This window comes from Neolamprologus multifasciatus, chromosome 16, assembly GCF_963576455.1.
Source record: "Neolamprologus multifasciatus chromosome 16, fNeoMul1.2, whole genome shotgun sequence".
Lineage (NCBI taxonomy): Eukaryota > Metazoa > Chordata > Actinopteri > Cichliformes > Cichlidae > Neolamprologus > Neolamprologus multifasciatus.
Window position 1 is genome coordinate 35,251,818 of NC_140454.1, and position 24,531 is coordinate 35,276,348.

General features: G+C 48.3%; 1 protein-coding gene across 3 annotated transcripts in view; it reads right to left on the reverse strand.

Annotated features, from left to right (window-relative positions):
* Positions 1-288: 288 nt before the first annotated feature.
* zeb2a (zinc finger E-box binding homeobox 2a) overlaps positions 289-24,531 on the reverse strand; it is a 37,111-nt gene continuing 12,868 nt past the window's right edge. For 2 of the 3 annotated variants that reach the window (XM_085135362.1, XM_085135361.1), the window contains exons 3-10: positions 13,646-13,867; positions 13,297-13,365; positions 12,554-12,748; positions 12,000-12,214; positions 9,803-9,911; positions 7,075-8,969; positions 5,767-5,947; positions 289-3,258 (exon numbers count right to left, since the gene is read on the reverse strand). In XM_085135362.1, the coding sequence (XP_084991488.1) occupies positions 2,660-3,258; positions 5,767-5,947; positions 7,075-8,969; positions 9,803-9,911; positions 12,000-12,214; positions 12,554-12,748; positions 13,297-13,365; positions 13,646-13,867 (3,485 nt within the window). In that variant the 3' untranslated portion in view covers positions 289-2,659. The remainder of the gene's footprint in view (positions 3,259-5,766; positions 5,948-7,074; positions 8,970-9,802; positions 9,912-11,999; positions 12,215-12,553; positions 12,749-13,296; positions 13,366-13,645; positions 13,868-24,531) is intronic. The other variant, XM_085135363.1, reaches the window with a different exon arrangement.

The following is a 24,531-nucleotide window of genomic DNA, read 5'->3' on the forward strand; positions in this document are numbered from 1 at the left end:
AGAGCGTTTCTTTTCCTTTCTGGTCCATGCTGTCACAGGCTAAGCTCCCGGAACACGAGTTTGTCAGTTTAAATAAAGTTTATCCGTCAGTGCTGAGCTCATGTTCCGGACGGAGGTCCAGCCTGAAGCCAGCGGGCTGCGAGGTGTGTACTGCGGTCAGGTGTGTGTGTGTGTGTGTGAGGAGCGATGATGTGAGCGAGCAGCAATGTGACGGTAACACGAGGAAGCTAAAAACGGCGCTCGTCTCCGTCGCTGAGGCGTTAATGAATCAGACCCCGGTGCTACAAGAAGAATAACACAGCTTTATTAAAATTGATTTCGGCTACATTTATTCGAGCATGGAAATTAAAAATGAAAAATAATAAAACATTTCAGCAATTCCTTCATCGTCTTCACCAGTCTTTCATCACCTCTTTAGTGGGATGAATAAAGTGGATTTTTTTTTTAAATACAGTGTTTTCACCAGAAGCTTCGTATCCAAAGTTCCCCAAATTTAAAATTTCCAGTAGTTTGGAAAAAACAAAGAAAGCAACAAGAAAAGCTCCAGAGTTTTGCTCCGATCATTTTACTAAAATAGATGTTTGTGAGGAACTCTAATACTGTACACTACAGTATGAAATAAATAAAATTAGGAAATATAAAATGAGTCACATAAATAAAATGGCAAACTCTCAAATTAAAAACAAAAGTAATACTGACAGAAATACTGAGGTGAACAGAAACACAGAAAATTGCACAAACGTGTAAACTAAGAAACTGACGCCTTGCTACGCTAACACTGACGCATCGGACAGGTAAGCTCGTCACTTTAATACTGAAGCAGAGGACAGGTGGCGCTGTACAGGGATGGCACAGGTGAAAGGTTTGCATATAATAAGGCTTTCTCTGGAGAAAAACTCAACACACTCAGAGGGCTCTGCCTTTCATTTTCATTTCCTCTGCGCTTTAAGACTCCACGTTTTATTTTGAAAATCACACAGGTTTAAATGTTCCTCCACGTAAAAAAACAAAATCAGAGGCCCAAAGCCATGTGGTTAGTTGGCAAAAGAATAAAGTCGAATAAAAAATAAAAACATCACAGTAAAAGGAGATAAAATACGACAATAACACTGACAGGAAGTGGCCGAGTGTTCGAGGCTGTATACCCTCTTTTTTTCTTTTTCTTTTATTTTGTAGTGATTCAGGGAGTGGAGTGCAATTTCCTGAAGTGAGGTTCGAACACAACAACACACCGAAAGTTAAGAACATCATAGCACCACACAGCTTTTAGGCCTTATAATACTGTACATTAAAAACAGCTCATTTCATTATAGTGATACTCATTACGACTTCTTCTTCTTCTTCTTTTGTTTTTTGCATAATGTGGATTTTTAAACGGTCCCACACGGCTTGGGGGGGAGGGGGGGGACGCTCATGGGGTCGAGTCTCCGCTCAGGGACTGACGGAGGTTACCTGGGGCGTGGAGACGTTTTAAAAGTTAAACATTAACACTGATAATAATAGATCCCAGTGTTATTCAGACTTCCTGTGGACCCGCCTCTCCGTTTGGGCTCATCAAACCAAACTTTACACAAAACACTCATGACCTTTGACTCATCAGGTTCAGGCTGTGATTCCAAAGATTTACCCTGAAACGCTTAAAATCATACAAAATAATGTTGCTAGCATCATTATTTCATTCACATAAAACCTCCCACAGGTCTGAATGTGTGTTTAGGTATCATGGTGATGAAAACAAGCTAACCTAGGAAAATCGAGCAGGGATCATTAACGACCACGCGTATATGACGCTACGCCTCAAAGACCACACCTGGTGTCCAGAGAACTACAACTTGAACCTGCCCTTCATTCCACAGAGTCCCCAATTAGACCGAGACCATCGCTAACCCTAACACGTCATTCAGAGTTGCTACGGTTGCTGTTAGTGTCTTTAGTAAATGGTGTTCTGCTACAACAAAACTGGTTTCTCAGTAGGTCTCAAGGTAAACCCGTCTTCTCTTGGATTCACAAACACAATAATAAAAAATACTTCTGTACTGTACAGGCTTGCTTGTCCGATTTAAGTAGAAGCTTTTTGGGCTCTATTTTCAGTGTTTTTACTTAAAGGCTGAAAACTAGTGCCTTGGGGTCTTGGGGTTTTGCCCCCAAGATCTAAAAATCTATAAATCAAATCTAACATCAGCTCAGCAGAAACCTTAAACTTCAGGGTTTGAGAGCTTCAGACTGAACTGCCGAGGTTCAAAGTTCGGCCTTTCTGGCTGTGAAACTATCCCAGCACTTTAGCTAACGGCACAACTTAAACTTTAAAATGTTAAAGAAACAGGACTCCATTAAAAAAAGCTGTCAAACACTTTGAAGGAGAAAATAATCAGACTGAACCTGATAAATCAGAGGCCAGAGTTTTGTTAATAATACTAAGTTAACTGCACATTACAGCCTTTTTAAAATCATTTATGTTTTCGGTCGGCTGAACATGAACGAAGCTGAATCAGACCATAAACACATTTGCGACCCATCAGTCTCAGCAGGAAGTCTAAAGTAAACACTAATTTGGTGTGAGAACATGACCGCCGTCCCCTCCGGCCCTCGTCTTCCTTTCAGCCCCTCATAAAGCAGCAGCTGCATCGAGCCAGCGTCCCAAAGCTTTTGTTGCTCCTCATCAGTCCTCCTGGTCTGACCTGCCGTCTGTTTTCCCTTCTCGTGAACTCTCGTCCATCGGCAGCGGCGAGCCTTTACCCTCAACGTCCCCCATCAAGTCCATCTGGCTCCTGCTGTCGCCCTCCTGCTCCTCCTCTCCTTTTCTGAAACTTCCCTCCTGCCGCTCTGTCACCTCCTCAGACATCTTGCCGTCCATTTCCCTCTCCTCCCGTCCTCCTCCTCCCTCACCGCTGACCCTCAGCATCACACTGCCGCCATCCTCCTGCTGGTCCTCTGGGTCCGAGTATCCAAGTGGCCCCAGTCCCTGGAGGTAGCCCCTCATCAGCAGCTCGGTGGGCTCCAGCCCTGCAACTGCAACGCCTCCTCCGCCTCCCTTGTCCCTGGCCTCCCTCTCGGCCGCCTCACGCTCCTCGGCCTCCCTCTTGCAGTATGAGTAGCGGTGGTTCATGTGCTGCGAGTACGAGCCCGAATGCGAAAAGCGCTTGCCGCACTTGTCGCACTGGTAGGGCTTCTCTCCAGAGTGCAGGCGTGAGTGCTCGATCAGGTGGTGCTTGTGTTTGAAGGCCTTCTTACAGATCTGACACTGATGGGGACGTTTACCTGCAGAAACACAATGGAGGGTGGGACACGGTCAGGACGGACACAGCTGGACACGGAGACACACAGCAGAGTGAATCAGCACAAGACAAACAGCTGCAAACCCAACGAAGGAACAAGAAACTCTGAACAGCTACAGACACCGAGGACGTACAAACACTACAAAGAACCAGGAAACATTTGTGTTTCCAAGGTTTTCCAACTACATGAAATCTGGAAACTGTCTGGACTCTGTGGATGCTGTTTATTAATTAATCAGGTAAGAAGATTTTAGACTTTATTTTGAAGTCTGGCCTAAACTCAGGCGCAGCTCCACCTTTATGGAACCAGATGTTAATTATCTTTGGGCCACATCTGGTCAATAGCACAACAGCTGTAACTGGGCATGAAGTGCAGTAACTAATCCAGACTAGGCTGAATGAAATGTGGGCGTGATAAAAATGAAATTAAAAAAATGAAAAATGGAAGTGATGTTGTCCATTTATCAACCTGTCTGCTGATTATTTCCACGGTTTATCGCTTCAGCTCTGATCTACATGGAAAACTCTCACGTGTTTTTTCATAGAGACATAAATCTACAGCTGGACCAGAAAAAAATCTCTTAACTCAAAGACACAGCTGAAACAATCACCAATCAGAAGATTGAACTACAGATCTTTGAAATCTGTGCGGTGATTGGCTGACGGTAAAAAACAAAAACATGACGGGTTTGAACTAAAATCTTCAACTCATCCTTTTAACATTTCATCACACCCTCTGTGTCTGTCTGTTGCCATAACAACAATGAGGCATGCTTGAGACACCACGAGGTAACGCGAACCTTCATCGGCCTGCGGTGAGCTGCGATGACATCACAGCTCCGGATTTAAATTTAAGGAGGGGCAGGAACCCTAACAGCTGTAACAGCTCCCAACACACACACACACACACACACACACACACACAGAGCTGGTTTACTACGACTGTACAGGCAGAAATTTCTTATGTCTGACTGAACAGGATGCTTCAGCTGCTGCCAACTGGCAGGCTGAATGCTGCCCAATCACACGTCCCACGCACACATGCACCAAAAACATGGCTTTACCCCGACACACACACACAGGCAGATCATAGCCACAAATAGACCCGGAGCGCCTGTAACATCCACCATAGCTGGCATTCTGACACACACACACACACACACACACACACACAGAAATAACTGAGACGGTAGATTCCTGCTTCGAGTGTTGGAGGTGGGAGGGAAGCATGAGGGTGATGCAACTGAGTGAAAGACATGAAGGTAGAGCAGGTCTGAGTCTGAGGATGGCACACAGGTAAGATCAACCAAACTCCAATATTAGCACAAACACGCAGGTTTTGTATCAATGGGAACAACAACGACGTATTCTCATGTTCAGTTTTTGTTCACATATCAGAGGAATGCAAACAACACATGATTATCATTCCGTGAGCCCCCAACTCCCAAATCATAAACCCCACTTTACTGTAACACCAGCAGCGAATCTGACGACAGGAAGCATCAGTCTGACGTCTGTCAATGAAAAATTACTATTTAATATTAAATCATAAAATCATGAGAACGACGAGAAAACAAAAAACACAAGTAAAATCGAGATGAATGTGAGTGTTCAAGAACAGAAAACGAGTCATTACTATGTGTTACTACCTTTAATAACGAGCAGCTGAAAGGAGGCTGCATGTTAATGGGTCATTAAGTGGAAGTGCTGTGGGTTAATGTGTGAGGCAGGACATGAACCAAACTTCATTCAAAAAGCACTGATTTTATCTCCAGAGCAGTGAGAAAATGACAAACTGAGCTGACGCCGTGCAGCCAGAGTCGTCTGAGGGCGTGGCTCTGCTTAACGCCACAGATCACCTCTATCCGTGACGCAGCGAAAGGCGTGAAGGTGAGACACCAAACTTTAGTGAAACACTGACTTTATTCAGGACATGCTGGGGGGTCGTTTGGGATTTTGATTTGGATCAGAAGAGTCCTGCAGAGAAATCTCATGAAAGCATTAAACCCCACAATGCTGCAGTCTTACCGAAGCCTCCACATTCATCACATTTCCTGCGGGGCGACTCAGTAAACTGGGACGCTTTGATACGAACAGTGTTTGCTGCTTCACCTTTCCTACTGTGGTGTTATCATAAGTTGTTTGCTTCCAGTTTAAAAATGGAAAAAAATGGACCATCTCTCGGCTGTAATTAATATTTCCTTTTGATCTTCACACAGTCATGCAAACATGCACTCCTCCTCCTCTCTCAGTGTGAATGAGGTGCTGCTGATATTTGGGGCGCTGAATGTTTTTGTACTGCTCTCTGTATTAAAGGCTGCCTACCCCCCGCTGAAAAGAAAGGCGCATGTTAAAGGCCACGGCCTGCAGAGAACAAAAGAGAGAAGCAGAGCTACGAGTGGGGAGCTACGTGAGGAAACAGAAGAGTGAGGACAGAGGAAATAAGGAGGCATTGGGTGGGTAAAAACAAGTGTCCAAGTGTTATATATACCTGTGTGCTCATATTTGTGTCTTAGGAGGGAACTGGTCTTCTGGAATGTTTTGTCGCACAAGTCACACGCGTACATACCACTTTCAGTCTTCTTAATCTTCTTCCTGGAGAGCAGCGAATCGCTGTCTGTCAGGTCGTCCAGGCCTGACAGATAGTCCGCCGTGCCGTCCAGCAGCTCCCCCTGAGACAGAGACAGAGCTTCAGTACCCCGATAATCCCACACCTGTCGGCCTCGTGCCACGAGACTCCCCCCCACCGCCTCTGTGATCCCAAGTCTGGACAGGGCTTAAAGGCCCAACCCGGTAAGTCCCCCTCACCCAGGAGACTCGGAGAAAGAGGGGTGTGTTTACAGATAACAGCTGACAGCAGGTGAGCTGAGGTCAGAGGTTTACCAACGCTGACCATCATTTTTAGTTTCAATTTCAGGAACTTTCCCAAAAAGTCCACGCAGCTGCTTTCGTACAAATCATCCAAGAGTCAGCGGTGACCGGCGCTTCAAGGGGCGGGACTTATGAGCTGTTTACCTTTGGTGCTGCTGACAAACGGTATTTATGATGGCACAGTGAAAAACTCTCAGCATTTCACTAAATCCAGATTTGATCTGTGATGTGTTTTCAGGAGATGAACTTCCCTTCTTTACAGGAAGTGAGGTTTTCCTTTAAAGGGCAAAAAATTCTGAATGTGGAGGCGTTCCAGTCTTACGCGGAACCAGCCTCACTTCCACACTTTGCATTTTTACAAATACTCAGACATGAAACCTGGAAAACTCTGACTACTTTCAGTCGGAGCAAACACGTCCCGCCCCATAATGAGACCAGTGAAATGTAGACGCCACAGTGGAAACGCTGAAGCTCAGCTCATAGGTCCCGTGGCAGGGAGACCCTTTAAAATTCTCCATGCTCAGCACTGACTGGGTCAACAATATATTTAACACATCACTATACAGACAGCTGTAAGCCCCAAGCCCCACAAACAATCCCTTTATCTAACTTCTGTGCTGTGGAGCAAACACGTCATCATGATCAAAGCTAACGGAGCTGACGGCGGGTTTGGACTGCCAGCCGCCATGTTGTGTGATGGAGATGACAAAAGCCCTGAAAACTAGCAGCCACCTGTTGTCTTTGCTGTTATCTGTCCAACCATGAGCCATGCACGGCCAGTTTGCAGGTTTTCAGTGCAACACACTCCAGTCTGAGCAGGTCAGGGTTACTAAAACCTGGGAATACTGACCCTCCATGGCTCCTGGCTGGCTCTGTTTAGAAGAAAGAAAAAACAAAATGCATTGCCCTTACTTTACATGATTTTTACCTGGAAGCCTGGTTTCCGCTGGTACTTTCTCCTCTGCTGCATTTCAGCGAATGTGGTTGCCCCGGTGGCGTAGGTGTAGGCCATGTGAGGCAGGAAGCTCATGGGGTCAAGACCCGGGTAGGGCCTGAGGCCTGGGATGGTTGCTTGGGCAGGAGTCATGAAGGTGGGTGGGGGAAATGCTCCGTGAGGTGGAAGGGAGGTGTAGACAGGTCCGCCAGCAAAGGCATTAATCCCAAAGATGGGACTGGTGCTTTTCTCCAGTTGGTGAATAGCATTCCCTCCACCATCAGATCCCAGGACCTCCTTCTTAATGTTGACCAAATCAAAGGGCCCAGACGCCTGCTCTCGCCCCAAAGCCTCCCCGTTGTGCTCTCTGATTAAACCATTGGGTCTGGGCCGCTTCTCTCCGGCGGAGGAGAGCTTCTGCGCCAAGTGTTTGGGTAGCGACAGATCCAGCGGTGTGTCCCCGCGGGCTTCCTCCGAGTTCAGGCTGTTCGGAGTGTAAGAGCTACTCTGAGAGTGTTTGGAGGAAGTAGAGGAAAGGTTAAGGGGTGATGGAGTGTTGCTTCTCAAGTGGTCCAATGATTCTAGTGGTTTGTGCCCTGCTGTTTGCCGGCTGGTTGTAAACTGGTGGGAGGACTCGCAAAAGCCATTAGTGAAGCCTCGGTGTAAATCTGTAGCTGGAAGTGACATTGGAGACCGGTTCAAGCTGTGGCTGACTTCTGGTCCACTGCAGTCAGGAGGTGGTGACCTTTTACCGTGGTGGTTTTGGCTCTTCCACTGGGCAAACCACTCCTTGACAAACTCTTGAGGGAGGCCAACAGCAACTGAGATTTTGAGCAGTTCCTCTGAGTTGGGCTCAGTGTTCATGGCGAAATAAGCTTTGAGCAACGACACGTGATCCTTGAAGGGGCTGATGGGGCTGGTGGCTCGGTTGTTGCTGGAGACCTCGGAGGACATCCCTCCCTGGTGGCCAGCGGGACAGCCGTCTGCCGGTTGCAGGACGGCTTTTATTTCCTCGTTCATTTTGCACAGGTAGCGCTCGTGTTGGTGCAGGGGGATTGGCCCGGGGAAGGTCTCCTTGCAGTATTGGCAGGAGAATGGCAGGAACTGGTTCTGGCTTTCATGTTTCTTTTCCTCACTGCTGAGATCCACAGAATGGCTTGGTTTCTCCTTCTTAACATCCTCTTGCCTCTTAGACTCATCGATCAGACTCTTGGCCTCATTGACCTTCTCCAGTGTGTAATCTATGATGCTCTTGGTGGGACTGCCGTCGCCCGTCACCAGGAAGCCACCCTGAGTTGTCTTGGTCTCCTCCATCTGGGCACCTAACTCCTTCATGTAGGACCTGAGCTTGTCTTCAGGGCTTCCATCCATTTTTTGCCTGTACACCGTGTTGTCCACAATCTGGAGCACCTTCTGCACCTCGCTCAGGTTGTTGCCAAGGGATCTCACGTAGCCCAGCATTTGGAGGTCCAGCCCAATGCCTCCCAGATGTTGAAGGGGACTCTGGGAGGAGTTGTGAAAACCCAAGGGGCTCCCCCCCCGCCCGTTCAGGTAGACCCCGGGTCCCCCAAACGCATGCTGTGAGGCCACCAATAGCCGGTAGTCGTTGAAGTCCATCGGCTCAGGTTTTATGTCCAGCTGACGTGGCTGGTCTTGCTGCCCCAGCGGGCGCCCGTTTTCAAGTTTGTGGCGAAGCTGGGCCAGGGCGGGGCTTCCAGGTGATGAGGTTGTAGAGCTGGGGGAGGAGCCGAGTTTGCCACCATTTCCATTGCGTACTCGTCCATTGAGAGCAATCAGGCCAATGCACTTTTTGCTGCTGATGTGGGAACTGTAGGAGCCGGAGTGGGAGAAGCGCTTCTTACAGTTGGAGCACTCATATGGCTTCTCACCTGAAACACAGCCCAACGTCTGCATTACTTCTCAGCCCACAAACATGCTCTATAGTTTAACGTCAGATATTTACTTAAAGAAAACATCATCATTCGTCCACAGTTAGTCACCAGTGTGAGCTTTACACCTTTGATCCAGAATTGGAGCTGGTGCTTTTCCTCCTTCAACACCAGCAAAGTGTATGTTATTCATTCACCATCTCAGCTGCTGACGTCCAGGATTAACTATGAACTGACCCTCTGGCACATTTTTTAGCTAACGTGTCCCCCACTGTTATTCAGAGCTCATAATATCAGTTCATTCGCTGATTAAAACTATTCAACAACGATAACCAGCAACTGTTTGAATAGTTGTTTGTTTGCTGACTAACAAAAATTGAAATGAACAAACAGATCAGCAGCGAGATTTTGGAGGCGGTCCAGATGTTCTATTTTAGAAAGGTTTTCTTTTTGACAACTTTTTTCAATGAGGTGCTTTATGAGTATACTTCACAATACTATGTATGATACAGTAACTGACGCTTTGGGTTTTGGTTTTAATAATCAAATCAATGGAAAAATTAGTGGATGAATCTTCAATAAAAATAGAAACCATCATGATGAAAATGTTCCTTTTTTGGAGCTGAACTGCTTTGTGATCAGATATGAAGATGGGAAGTGAAACTGTTGACTGTCAGATGTATTAATACTGTGGCTAAAGCAGAAGCCAGACAGTCAGATGTGGAAACACAATCAGCGTTTTATCAGAGTCGATGTAAAGGCGAGGAGGACCGGATCAGACCCGTGTCTGCGGAAAGTTTCAGCTCTGATCCGGCCCTCAGAACTCCACTCACCGCTGTGAATACGAAGATGCTCCTTCAGGTGGTGCTTGTACTTGAAGGCTTTTCCACACTCGCTGCATTTGAACTTGCGGTTTCCAGTTCCTTCAGTAAGCAGTGGTGGCTGCAGAGAGAAAAAAAGATTTGAAGTGATGGAGGAGGAGTGGGAGTCGCTGCAGAGAGGGAGCACGAGCTAACGGGGAATTTAATAGTATTTAGTGAAGCAGATCTGATAGGCATTCTGAGAAACGGCGTGGGTGGCGCTGTGCAGAGGTAACACTTTCTGGTGGAGGTGCATTCCCAACATTTGAAATGCAAATACAGAGATAAACAAACACAAACAGTTGGGGAGCGTCCTCCCCCCTCTGCTGAGTGGGAGCTCAAATCCTTTCGTCTCACATGCAGATGATCGGTGAAGGAAACAAACCTGAAGACTTGTTTCTGTCGTCTACAGCAGAGAAAACAGCTTCAAGTAAACGCTCTACTCTCTGCTCTGATCTGCACTCATTCACCATGAGTTCAACCCCAGAGGAGACTCGAGTCCACAAATGCAGGAAAGCAGATCTCCTGGGATCCAGCAGCTCTGCCAGGACCTCGTTATTCCAACATGAACCAGCTTGTCCCAGTCCCTCACACGCAAACACAAATGTTTTTGTTTCAACTGAAATTACCGCTGAAAGAAATTACATGCTTTGAATCACCAACAAAACTTCTTAACCACCGTCGTTAATGATCACGTCTTTGTCTGCAAATCTCTTAACTCAAATCAAACACAACCTGCACGAGGTCCATCCTAACCAAACACTGCTGCTCCCAGCATCCACCCATCCATCCACCCATCCACGCAGGAACTGAGGACTGGTTAAACTGGATGAAAGTGGGCTTGGGCAGTTTGTGCTGACTGAGCACTGTCATGTGTTCCTTATCACACTGTCATGCAGTGAAGATTAACTGTATATATATTTAACTGCATTAGTGTGGCCACTGCTTGAAGCAGCCACATCACGGCAAGAAGCAAACAGCTGTGAGTGTTTGTGCTGCATACTCAGGAGCAGTCCCGGGTGTGCGAGCACAGCCTGAACAGCTGTGAGGCCGTGCCATACAGATGTTTTACCGCAGCACTCATCATTGTTCACAGGCTTTCTACTGTGCTGCTTACTGAGTGAGGCGCTGCTGTCGGGGGCAAACCGTGAAGAACAGACAGATCTGCTTCCTCCTCACCGACGCACACATGCCTGTTCTCTCTTTAACAGTTTAACTCAGGAAGTACACAAATAAACGGCCACTTAGAGGATTATGAGTCTTCAATCCAGCAGGGAGAAGACCATCTGGTGCTGGTTAAGGCTGGTGGAGGGGGGGTCAGGTATGAAAGCTATTTGTGCTTCTGTGAGGAGACCCGAGGTCTAAACTCAGGAAATCTCATTACGATCACAGCATAATTGGAAAATTGAATGACTCAGTGCTTAGTTACCGACTCTAATGTGAGTTTTTGATCATGAGGGCCTGCAAACAGGCGTGTGCAGGAAACATTTAACACCAGCTTATGATTAGATTACTGTGTGACACCCTGCCTGCCACCGAGGCTGCCCGAGCATCAGAGGAAGGCCGTGAATCTAATCGGTTCCAGCAACAGCAGCTGATGGCCGGAGGAAGTCAACGCAATCACACCTCCCACGCACGACACATTGCAGCTGCTGAGAGAAACACCCAGAACGGAGGTGGTCAATAATGGAGCGACTGGGCAGACTGGAAGAACTGGGAGGAACTTCATTCATGTGTTAGACAGCAGGAAGCCACGTGGATCTCTCACTCTTCTAAACAAACATGAGGCGGCGTTCCTCAGGGCTCCGTCTGCGGTCCTCTGCTCCTTTTGACGCAGCTTAAATTTCCAGCCTTGGTGTATTTTTATCTGTTTTTACCCTGCAGGGACCACAGCCGCTGATTAATTACTAATCTGAGTCATCGCATGTACTGATGGAGTTCCCCGAGCCTCCCTCCTCCGCTGCTCAGCATCCACAGCTGATGCAGTGCAGTGTCAGCACCTGACGGCAGCTTCTCTGATCACTGCAGTTTTCTGTCTGTTAGTGAAGCCAGCGTGGAGTCAGTCCTAACGTTTGAAGACTGTGTCTTTAAGGATTTCATACTGGAACTCCTGTGATAGACTTTTCAATAAAGTTTGAAGGTTTAAATAGATGTAATAGGTGTGCGTTACCTGGTCTCTGGCAGGCTTGTGCGTGGTCATGTGACGGTCCAGTTGAGCACGGTGGCCGAAGGTTTCGGCGCACAGCGGGCAGGGGAAGCTCTCCTCGTTCTTCTCGTGACGGTACTTGATGTGTTCCTTCAGAGACGTCAGGCGCTTGTAGCCGCGGTCGCAGTACGGACACGTGAGCAGCTGGGCGAAGTCATCCTGCGTGTCGGGTCCCAGGTCTGTAGGTCAGAAGTCAGGAAAGAGACAATGTGCTTAACCCTTTATTAAGACAGACAAAATCACATGACCGAAGCTCCCCAACTGTTTTGAACTTAGAGATGATTCTACAGTCAAAATGTTGAGTCCGGGATCGAAGGTCACAGAAACACACATCATACTAAAGGTCGCGGTCGGAGTGGCACCAGTGAAATCTGAATCTTCTATAATCTCGTTAACAAGTCAGCTTGTTGACTTCTCTCTACAAAGCTTCAGAGTCACATGTTTGAGCTGCCAGCTTTTTGACTACTAATCTCTTTAAAAATGAATAATCGATTTGTAAGGCTCAGTTTGTCTCTCACCGTGCTCGCTCTCCTCCTGCCCCGTGGCCTCAGGCGTGCCCAGGCGCGTCACCTCGTCTGGGGCTTCTGGATAAATGACGGCAGTGTCGCTGCGCTGCAGGTACTCAGCGATGCACGCAGAGTGACTGTCGCCGTCCTCCAGTTTACGCTTCAGGAAGTACTCGTCCAGCTCAGGGATGCCCTCCAGTCGCTTCCCTGGATGCAGGGACAAAGCTCGTCCGGTCAGAGGACCAATCATCACACTGCAACCTCAGAGGACCCGGCATCGAGCCCTGAGGGACTCCTAAACTAACTGCTGGGTCCTCTGACCGCCCATTGACCATGATGACCCGGGATGTCGTTTACTTCCTCTAAAGTTACGACAACAGCGAAGGAACCAACTGAAATCAGCCTGCTGTAGGCCACGCCCACACCAATAAGCAATCCCACAGTTTGTATGAATTACTCAGGAAATTATGTGAAAGACAAAAATTCAGCAGGACATTTTACATTACGCTTTTAATTACGATCGCTAATTATCATTAGTCATTATCATTAATTAGTTTTAATTACTCAAATAAATAAAGATGAAGAAAGACAGAAAATATTATCCCAAAGAGTCGTACAGCAAAGTTAAGTAAAAAATGTATAAAAAACAAAGAAGTATGGAGACAGAGCTAAAAATAAAATAAGACAAATATAAATAAAACCTCTTCTGACGGCGATGACGCTGATGGGTGACGATTGATCGTGTGTGATCTCACCTGCACTGTTTTCCACAGCGTGAGGAGACGCCTCCGGGCCCACGGCTTCGTACTCGTCCGTCCCCCCATCTGTCCAAACACAGCACAGGAGCACATCATTTACCCTGCTCTTCCTCTGATGGAGGCTGGTCCCTTCCTCCTGTATCCTCCTGAGTCTATTCAACCCCCCGACACTAATAACAGTAACTACAAACAACTATAAAAATATTCATGACAAAAACAGTGAGAAAATGAGAAGCAGAAACGTGAAACCAGATTTAAAATCGAACAGAAAAACTACAAAACACTTAAACATGGCCCAAAACACCACACGCTGACCTCTGACCTCACAGGTGACCACGTGACTCACCGATGCGTCTCCAGGCGTGGGGGTCCTGGAACCCATCTCCGCTCTCGGCGCTCTCCTGATCACGGTGGGACAGCAAGGCGTGGCCGACCCGGGGCGACGCCTCCAGAGCGGGCACGTCTGCCGGACTGCCCTCCTCCTCGTCCGCTCCTGCTCCACCTCCTCCGAAACTGTCCTCGTCATCGGTGTCTGAGGTAGTTTCCACAACGTTCTCATAGTTTAGCACTGAAACACAAAAGAAGAGGGGGTGACCTCTGACCTTAGTGTGTTTGTAAACACGGCGTATGTTCTTTAACAAGTGTTAAACAGGAAGTGAGAATCGGGTGTCCGTGATTGGTCTGCAGTTGTTCTGCGCTCTGATGTGAGCGGCCACACTGCGCTGACATCATGGGAACGGGTTAATCTGGCTCTGATGGCGTTTCCTGTGGCAGGCGGCGGCGGGTTCCCACAGAGCGCAGATCCTCCTCCAGCTACACGCAGATTAGCCCGTTTATAATATGATCTTTGTCTGCAGCCTCCCGGACAACTGCACAACAGGTGCAGATGAAAAAGCACGACGGAGAAATCTGCTGACCCGGGCTGAATACCAAGAACGGGGGGGGGGGGGGGGGGGGGGGGGGGGGGGGGGGGGGGGGGGGGGGGGGGGGGGGGGGGGGGGGGGGGGGTTTAACCCTCTGTGATCAAACAGGCTTGCTGTGTGGTCCCAGGACACGTTAGACATCAGACACAGGCCCCGCCCACACACACACACATTCTTTCACTCCAAAGGCAGAAAACACAATAGCAGAGTGTGTGTGTGTGCGTGTGTGCGTGTGTGAGTGTGTGAGAGAGAGACTGGGTGCATACAATCAATCGATCACTAACCAGGATCATCTAATCAATAGGACAGGGGTGTCCCCAGGACTCTTAACTGGGGGACCCCGGTGGGGGTGGGGGGTGGATTCAAACAAAGCCTGTGTAAGCTGGCTCAGCTGTTAGTGTCTGAGGGGGAGGGGCGGGGCAACAAACCGTGACTGCAGCTTCATGCTCCTCTGGGTCAGAATATAAACACCAGCGTGTGAAGGAATCCCCCAATCACAGCCCGGCCTGCTATCGTCTATCTTTAGACCCTCATTCAGCACATCCGCAGTACCAGCCAGGTATGTGCACACCTGGACACGAATAACACTTGTATGGATGAGGTGCCATCACATCCATATTAATGAATACATATCTAAACACAGGAGAGCCAAAAGTATCTGGACAGTCACACTCTATATTAGGCCCAGTGTGTCCATATACTTTTAGTTTTTACCTGATTTCCATTCTAAACTTTCATCTGCAGTGTTAAACGTGTGTGTGTTTTATATCTCCTCAATAATAGCTTATCATCAGAATGGGCAGGGCAAGAGTCTACCTGTTCTCAGCTCTGAACCACATATGTGACAGGCTAAAGCTCCGCCCACATATGTGGCTGATGGTCTGGTTACCTGCAGATAAGCACCAGTGTCCCTTTTATCACTCGTGTTAAACTTTAAAAACCAAAGCGTTCGTTTTCTTTGAGCGCTAATGGTAAACACACAAACACACACACTTCCTCCACTTCCTGTGGACACCGTCACAGAGCAAGGAAATAAACACTTTATGCTTAGAATTCCACCTTAAACTTCAAGGCTAACATTCCACCTTAAATCCTCCCCACCATGATTCCACCTTAAAGCAGAGAATGCCGCAGCAGGCTGAGGGTCCCGTGCTCTGATTGGTCGGTGGGCAGCAGGCACTGACCTCCCAAACAAAGGCCATTCACACTGCTGTTTGCCTGCCAGGTCACATGACGGAGGCAGAGTGGCAGATGTCACCAGGGGCAACGCAGACAGCGTGTGTCCCCCCCCCAGGTTTCAGGGGGTCTTTGAGTCCATTCAGGGATAAAACAGACGACACATCACAGAGCGCCGCTCCTCCTCATACAAAGACACATTAGCCCCGCCTTCTTCCTCCTCCCCGGGTTTCATCTTCCTCCTGCTCCAACATTTCTGTCAGACTGGGGGGAAGGACAGATCGAACACTGGCTCAAGTGTCCGTCGACTCACACACGAAACACGACGATGTCAGAACATCACACTTACATCATTCATGATGACATCAGTCAGCTGACCCAACACACAGGCACACACAGCAAAACAAAAAAAACAGAGAAGAAGAAATGTCAACAGAAACATGACGGAGTCAAACTGCCTGCACGGAGCGCTCACCTGGCAGGTTCTACTTCCTGTTTACGTGTCTCAGATCAGCTGTTGATCACATGATCAGACTGATTGACCACTGATCACTTCCTGCAGCAGTGTCACAGCTTCATGGAAATCTCCACCTGACTGTCATCTCTGGCAGCCAATCACAGCTCTATATCTGCTGTCTTGCAAAGAAAAGCGTCTGGACTTCTTTAAGTTGTAGTCAAAGCTCCTTTGACTACAATGACCTGGATGACTGAGAACCTTCACAGACATATCTGCTGTCAATCATCTGTTGTGACGAGTGGGCGGGGCTCCACAGTGCCTCCACAGCAGCTCTCGGGCTGAAATGGGACCTCCAGATGTTTGCTTCATCCCTGCAGGCTTGATCATTCTGACACGCTGCGCCGCTCTCATAACATCCAGCCATCAATGATCCAAATCGATGAGGTCACAGAGGGCGTCCCCATGCAGGTGCTGCGTCCGGTTCCTGCCGTTCGCTGTGAGGTAATGAAAGCAGCTCTGCCTCCTCTCTCACTCTCTCTCACTCTCTCGCTTGCTCGCTCAGAGCAGATCACCTGAGTAACGGGGGAGGGGGGGAGCCACACGTTGCTGAGGAAATGAGGTCGCTGCCTAGCGGCTAAGAGCTGAAGTGAATCATTATAGAGAGAGCACATAGGTGAATATGGGCAGAAGTAAGTGGACACCTGATGTTACACTCACATATGGTTTAAATGGACAAAGCCTCACAGCAATAGTTTCAGCTAATAATTACACTGCAGAGCCTAAAGTTTGTGGACAGCTCAGGACTCACATATATAATGTTTAAATGGATATGGCCTAAGATCTGTCCACGTAGTTTTGATATTTGAGTGAGTGTTTCTGTGTGACACATGGTCCACTGCTAACAACATCTGTATGGATTCGACCACAAAGCCTGAACGCACACTTTTGCTTGTGTAACACGTATACATTCAAAAGATGTCTGAGTCAAAAGTATGTGGACAGCAGGCTGTGCGACATGACACTGGTTTCACACGCTGTGATGGCGCCTGTGTGGATTACATGATTGGTCCATTGCACACGGACTTCCTCTGAACGCACCAATCATCACCTGAAGCACCAACCCTGCAGTTCCTCTAACACCCAGTAGAGGCTGCTTCAAACGGTGAAAATCCCACCATAGGTTCACACGTTTGTGCTGACGAAGCAAACCTCCACCCGAGCTGCACCTGTGGACCGTGTTGGTGCTGCTGGAGCATTTTTAATGACTTCATCTGCTGCTGTTGGAGGGGGGGGGGGGGTGAATTAAATTCATTCTTATTTATCAGCAGGAGTCAGCGTGCACACACACCCCACTAACCATCAATGGTGCTGCTGTGGAGAGGGTAAGTAGCACCAAGTTCCTGGGTGTGCACATTTCAGAAGATCCCTTCTGGTCAAAGGACACAGCATCGTGGTCAGCAAAGCCCAGCAGCAACTCCACTTACTCCTCAAACCATCAAAATACATGTGGGACTTCATTTGGATGGTTTGGGAAAATATTATATCAAATAGATGTCCCCACAAGGATATGAAAACATGTCTGTGTGTGTGTGTGTGTGTGTGTTATCAGTGTGAAGGTGTGACAGCAGCAGTTCCTCTTTGAAGCGTCGGTTCTGAAACTGTTAATCAAGTTTTGGCACCTTGAGTGTTCAGGTCGGTTACAGCGGCGCGTTGGCCGTCGACCTCCACCCAGATACAGCAGCAGATAACACACACACACACACACACACACACACACACACACACACACACTCATCTTTGAGCGAGTGTCACATGTCAAACATATAGAACATGTAGTGCACGTGGAATAAGTGCAGCACTTGCAGCACGCTGACGTCACTTCCTGTCTGTCACAGAGACAGAAATGAGAAAAATAACATCAAACATTCAGTTTGTGTAAATCATGTGAATTTAATGTAACAACTTAAAAGACCTTTGTATCAGTGCCAGGCTCACAGCCTTCACTCCTCGATCGATCAGTCAGTCAGAGAGATCGGTTGATTCATCGGTCGGTCATTTCTCTGCAGCTGAATGATGTTTACAGTTGAAGGAAGGAACTCTGATCGCTCCTCAGGTTAAAGGAAATAATCAGAGCCACGGACAGATGTGCTGATGATTGATCCATACATGAGCAGGTGTTTATGACTTCAGTGTGTGAGAGCCGTGACGCCGTCACAGCCTCGGTTACTCACAAACACGGGCCTCGCTCCATCAGTTCAGCAGCTTCACTGACGGTTAGCGAGGAGGTGCCAAGGTGATGCCGGCCTCGACCTGACAGCTTACGTTACTCCTATCAGCAGCTCCGCCTCGCCGTGCCGTCTGATTACAGACGCAGCAGAGAGGAGGCGGCGGCTGCGCAGCACTGATAACAGCCCACACCAACCGAAGGAGGACGAGGAGGTCAGAGGTGTGAACGGCGCTCTGCCTCACTGCTGTTTCTGCTATAGTTCAAGTACACACACACACACACAGACACAAACACACACACACACACACACACACAGGATCTTGTTCTACATGCATTTTGAAGCCTGTCAAACTTCATGTTTCTGTGTAAGTGTTTAATTAATCATCAGCCTGTGGCTGCTGGGGAAGGAGGGGGTGGGGGCACGTGGAGCCCCCACCAGTAAAATGTAGGTTACCTTAAGAGAAAGTCAGACTTTGAGTGTGAATTATGGATGGAGGCAGCACCGAGGACGTTTGAGGGTTTACAGCCCAGCAGCCTCTCGGGGTGCGGGTGTCTGAATTATTCATCTTCCCAGGTGGAGGATGAGTCTTTACAAAAGACGAAGAGGAGGAAGAAGACTGTTATTAAATCCCTCCAATGAATACCTTCTCACAGCAGCGTTACTAAAACTTTCCCTCCAATAATTCACGACTGCAGGTATTTTAACTTCCCGCCGCTCTGGGAAACAACAGGCGGTGCGCGCCCGTCTCATTGCTTCTTAAAGCTCGCTGTCAGTTTCTGCCGTCACACTCACCGACTCGCTGCTGGATCAGGACCAACGGTCCTAATCCGGATCACAGAGCTCCCATATAGGGAACACCTGATCCTACCTCAGCCCACATCACACCGACACTCACCTGAAACTCGAGCAACATAACCCGAGCACATCCCTCCAACACTCAGCTGAACACCAGCCAGTCAAACCCAGGCTCAGTTTGGGGCCTGTGCTGAGTCTGACCGTCAGCTCAGTGTAAGTGAAACAGTAAAAAATGGCACTTTAATAAACCCGTAAACAACAGAAGGTAAGGGATCAATCACATGAATCAAAGGCTGTAAAGTCAGCAGGTGCACTGAGACACGAGTCCGTTACTGTAACAACACAGGCCGCCATTTCACGAGCTGATCGACCACATGACTCACATCTGCGACGTCTGTTCCAGGTATTGCTTCACTGCGGACTGACTGGACTTCGGAGGTATTTTAGGTTTGTTCCTGGAACAGTTTGAGGTAGTGAAACTGCTGATGGAGTCACTTTAACTTTGACTCACAAGACCTTTGTCCACCACAACCTGCCGCCGGACACAACCGCTGGGCACGGAGGAGCAGAAGAAGAAACCGCTGCTGTCAGCACATTCACAGTTCACCCAGAGTCACCATTTCACAGGCTTCTGTTTGCTCCTGCCTGCTAACAGTAAAACCAAACCCAGAGCAGCTAGCACGTAGCAAGGTGCTAACATGTAACGGTTAGCTAATTGTTAAATGTTAGCACGTAGCAGAGCTAACATATAATGGTTAACTTTTAAGTACTAGCTAGCACGAGTAACCAGCTAAAACCTAGCTTATCTTACCGTACTTATGCTGTCTTATAGTAAGTCAACTAATTCACTTAGAAGAAAGCGCCAAGCAGCTGTAAACTACAGCTAAATCATGAAGTAACCGGATCCTCTATACATGAGTGTAGCTGCCAGAACAGCATGCCCACACACCGACTGTGTTAAAAGCTAACAACAAAGAAATCGCATTTATAAACTGTCTCACGTTTGTTCTGAAGTAATGATTCCAGTCCATTTTTAATGCCATACATAGTAAACTGTACACGACAGTGATGAATAATTATACCAGCTGATCGGCTCACAGGTGGAGCATTGATCCATGTCACGCAGAGAAGCATGCAGGGTGCTGCTGTGCAGAGTAGTCCAGAGTGAGGAGAACCAATCAGAGCAAATAAAGAGTGAAGCAAAAGAAGAGCAGCCAATGAGACGGTTTCAGGCCTGACGAGCAGAGCGGCTGCAGGCAGACGTGGACACGTGTTTGTGATTGTTGTAGCTGTGAGGTCAGTTTAAACGCCGTCTTTTGACCTTTTCCAGAACGTTCTCCTACAATAATGACATTGTTTACATGTGTTCTTTGTTACCTGCTTGGTTATAAAATATATTTTACCCTCATCATCTGTAATAAATTAAATTACTGAATGAACCTCTAAACTCAATCTTACATACTTGTTAGATCTAACTTATAATTGAGAACGAGAATTGAGTCCTCCCTGAAGTACACTGCTCCCTCGTTTATCACAGGAGTTACGTTCTAAATATAACCAGCGCTCGGTGAAATCTACGAAGTAGCCAGCTTTATTTTTTACAATTATTAAACTTTTCTCTCCTGTTTAAAAACTCTCAAAGTTCAAACCTTCGTAGAAAAATACATCCAGTATTATAGAATGAAACCAAAATCACCTGGAGGTGACGACGTTTCGTCGACATTGGTGTGTTTGTTGGGGAGCAAACTTCTAAACATACAGTACAGCACTTCACAGTCACACTGCTGGCGATCAAAGATTTATGTAAATTTGACAAGCTGAACACATTAGCTGAGTGCAAGGCTGTGAAATGGGACGGTCGAGCCTTCAGATGTGCGTCACCGCTGTCTCGGTGGAGTTTAATAAACTCGGCCGTCTGCTCCTTGCTGTCTAAAATATAACAGGACACTGGTGTAAACTCTCGACCGTCTCACACTTCTGTTTAATCAGCTGTGTGAAAATCCCGGAGGAACCCAGCCGACGGATTAATAAAGTTTTATTTAATCAAATCTAATCTAGTAACTTTGATCTCAGTCAAACCGATTTACTCCAGAACAAATAAAACGCCAAAAAAGCCAAACAATTAAATTTTTAATGACTTATATATCATGTTTAACCTGAGTAGTGAAAGACAGCGGGATTCTGAAAACGATGAAGCCGGGAGTCCGCTGCTCTCGCCGGGTCGAGAGACCACTGAGTGACCACCGGCTAGCTATTGAGCTAGTGGCTAACAGACGTCTCCGAAAACGTCGGAGCACTTTTGCAAATATGTGGTGTCTTGATAAACCAAGCAGATCTTTAAAGTTTACACAGCTACTTTCTCGCCTGAAAATATGTTAAACGTTTGATTTTTCAACCCAGAAAGATTAATAAGAGTAATATTAACACTAAGTAGCTGCCACCATTGTTGCCTTTAGGGGTGAAGGACAGACAGGAAGTGAGGTGTCATTAGAGCAGGTCAGCGCTCGCGGTCGCACCTTTGGACACACAGATGTGCTCATCCACCACGTGACCTGCGACCCCCATACAGTCGCTCTCACTGCACGCCATCGATGGCAGCAAGGAGCAGCCAGTGAGGTGACGGGAACTGACAGGCATTCTGTCCTCGGGGTCGAACTTTCCACTCAAGTGGCCGAGCGGCACACAAATCAAAGAAATGACTTCTGATGCATCGCACGCTCCTCGCTGTGAATCACCGACCAATCACAGGACTGACGGTGACTGACACCTGAGCATCCAGTGATGTCATCATCAGGTGCTCCACACTTACTGGTCCCAGTTACAACCAGCAGGGAGTGTGGGTGGAGCGTACTGTCCACATACTTAAATAAAATGTGACATCACTACAAAAGAAGTGATTTGACTTCCTGTGTCCTCCTGAGCCTGCACGCCGGCGTGCCCGCAGAGAGTCGAGTCGCTGTGATGCTGCTGACCTGAGCGGGAGCTGGGTGGGGGCGGGACAATGAGCCCGGTGTTGCGGCGCTGTGGTCTCCATTAGACCTCTCGGGGGTCTCCACTTCCTGCTGCGGCTCATTTTACAGGAAAAAGGCGACCGCTCAAACTGAGCTCCCGTCACACACTCGACTCCAACCGAACTCCAACCGAACCCAGCACCCGCTGATCCTCAGCAAATGACCATCACACCTCAGACAACACGAACAAACTACAGACGCTCCCTTCACCTCCATATTTGTGTATGTGGATGATGATGGTGGTGGTGATGAAGCAGCAGGTGCCTCTCTGCTGTGAACCCGCAGCTTCCCTCGTCTGTCTGCTTAAAAACCACAAATGGCTGAGCGAGTCGCCGGGCGGCACTCAGAGCCTTTAAGTCCTCGCCGCACTTTACTCTTCCTCGTCTTTTATTCGTCCTCGTGACGTTAACGGCGAGCGTGCGGTCGAGCGGCTGCAAAGTGGACAGCGTGTTTTACTGGAAGTGGTCGTGGGAAATGAGAGAAAGATCAATTATCAGCTGATTTCCAACAGGCGACGAGGCGTTCACTGCCCGATAGAAATGTTAGAAAATGAGGAAAGTGAAAGTGACATTTCCCTGAAGAGAAAGAACCGTGACGCTCGGTGGAGGAAACGTCTGAGAACCTCCGCACTTATCACCTGACGGCGTGACGACGTTTTCCTCCATTTCTCTGTATCAGAGAGGAAATGAAAGACCCCGCCCTCATCAGGATGCACACACTCATCAAGGAGTCACCGGGCTCACAAACGGAGACTTTTCTGTTTTTGGCAGCGTCACAGACACACCTCGCACCGACAGACCCGTTGAGTCAGGTAAGACCACCTGAGCAGCAGGAGCAGCTTCCTCTGTGACTCTGATGGTAGTGGACCAGTTTTAACTGGTTCTCAGATCAGGGTTCAGGTCCAGCTCAGGTTAGACACTGACCCGAGAGACAATAACCCAGTGCGTCTCAAACCTGCACACACAGATCACATGATGAGCGGCGAGGATGAGCATTGCCTCAACTTCCTGAAAACTCTGATTGCACAACAAGTCTGCTTCATTACCTGATCGCAGCTGAAAAACAGCTACTTCCGTCTTCTGTGAATAACGGGGAGGCGGGGAAGACCTCAAACAATACCACGACCCATAATGTTCTCTGCTCCGAGGTCTCAGAGCATCGCTACACCCGCTCGGAGCGGCGAGGAAGAACCCGCAGAACCCGGGCCTTGAAACCACAATTTCAAAGTTCGGCTTAGAGTTGAGAGGAGATGTACGAGCAGCAGCTGAAAACTTTTTGGGTTAATGAGTTCATTGTCTTCATCATTAATCCTTTTATTCACCTCTTTCTTAAAGTCTTCACATGACCCAGCAGAACCTGACCCCAGATGTCCCCACAGTGGACAGCTGTCCTGTGGACAGCTCAAACCAACTCAAACCATCCAGACTTTGAGGTTCTCGTGGAGCCGTTTTTGGAATCTGAGGCCACACCGGTGTTCCCAAGGACCGCCTCCTCTGATACGTCACATCCTTGGCACTGACTGTCCCGACACCTGCAGAGAGACGAGGACGCCTCCGATTGGTCCGCTGTGGTGTATATCACGCCCACAGGAGCATCAGCTGATCAGTGTGAGGTCACAACCACCTGATGCTCAGGTGTTGAAAACTAGAACCTGTAACCTGGTAACAGTAACACGTCACTGTACAGTGATGACATCACCGCCTCTCAAAGGTTCATCTGCTGATCAGCTGATTCCAGTGTGGGGGGAGAAAACTTCACTTAACTCTCTGTCAGAGCCACCTACAGGTGTGTGTTAGGTGTGTGTGTGTCTGTGTGTGTGTTAGGTGTGTGTGTGTCTGTGTGTGTGTGTCTGTGTGTGTGTTAGGTGTGGTCTAAAGCCAGTACGATGCAGCATGTGTCAGGAATGAATAGAGACAGACGGAAAGACAAGCTACTATTTCAGTCCACACACACACACACACGCGCACACACACACACACACACACACACACACACACACACACACACACACACACACACACACACACACCAGCCCCTCCCTGCAGGAAGCAAGAATGTGGCTGTTCTGTGTGATCACAGCAGCTCATCCACTTTCCTCCTCTGACCCTTTGAAACCAGTCCGCTGGTTCTGAGAGCTCTGCTGGTTCTATGAGCTCTGCTGGTTCTAAGAGCTCCGCTGGTTCTGAGAGCTCTGCTGGTTCTAAGAGCTCTGCTGGTTCTAAGAGCTCCGCTGGTTCTGAGAGCTCTGCTGGTTCTAAGAGCTCCGCTGGTTCTAAGAGCTCTGCTGGTTCTATGAGCTCCGCTGGTTCTGAGAGCTCTGCTGGTTCTATGAGCTCCGCTGGTTCTGAGAGCTCCGCTGGTTCTAAGAGCTCTGCTGGTTCTAAGAGCTCCGCTGGTTCTAAGAGCTCTGCTGGTTCTATGAGCTCCGCTGGTTCTGAGAGCTCTGCTGGTTCTAAGAGCTCTGCTGGTTCTATGAGCTCCGCTGGTTCTGAGAGCTCCGCTGGTTCTATGAGCTCCGCTGGTTCTGAGAGCTCCGCTGGTTCTAAGAGCTCCGCTGGTTCTAAGAGCTCTGCTGGTTCTATGAGCTCCGCTGGTTCTGAGAGCTCTGCTGGTTCTATGAGCTCCGCTGGTTCTGAGAGCTC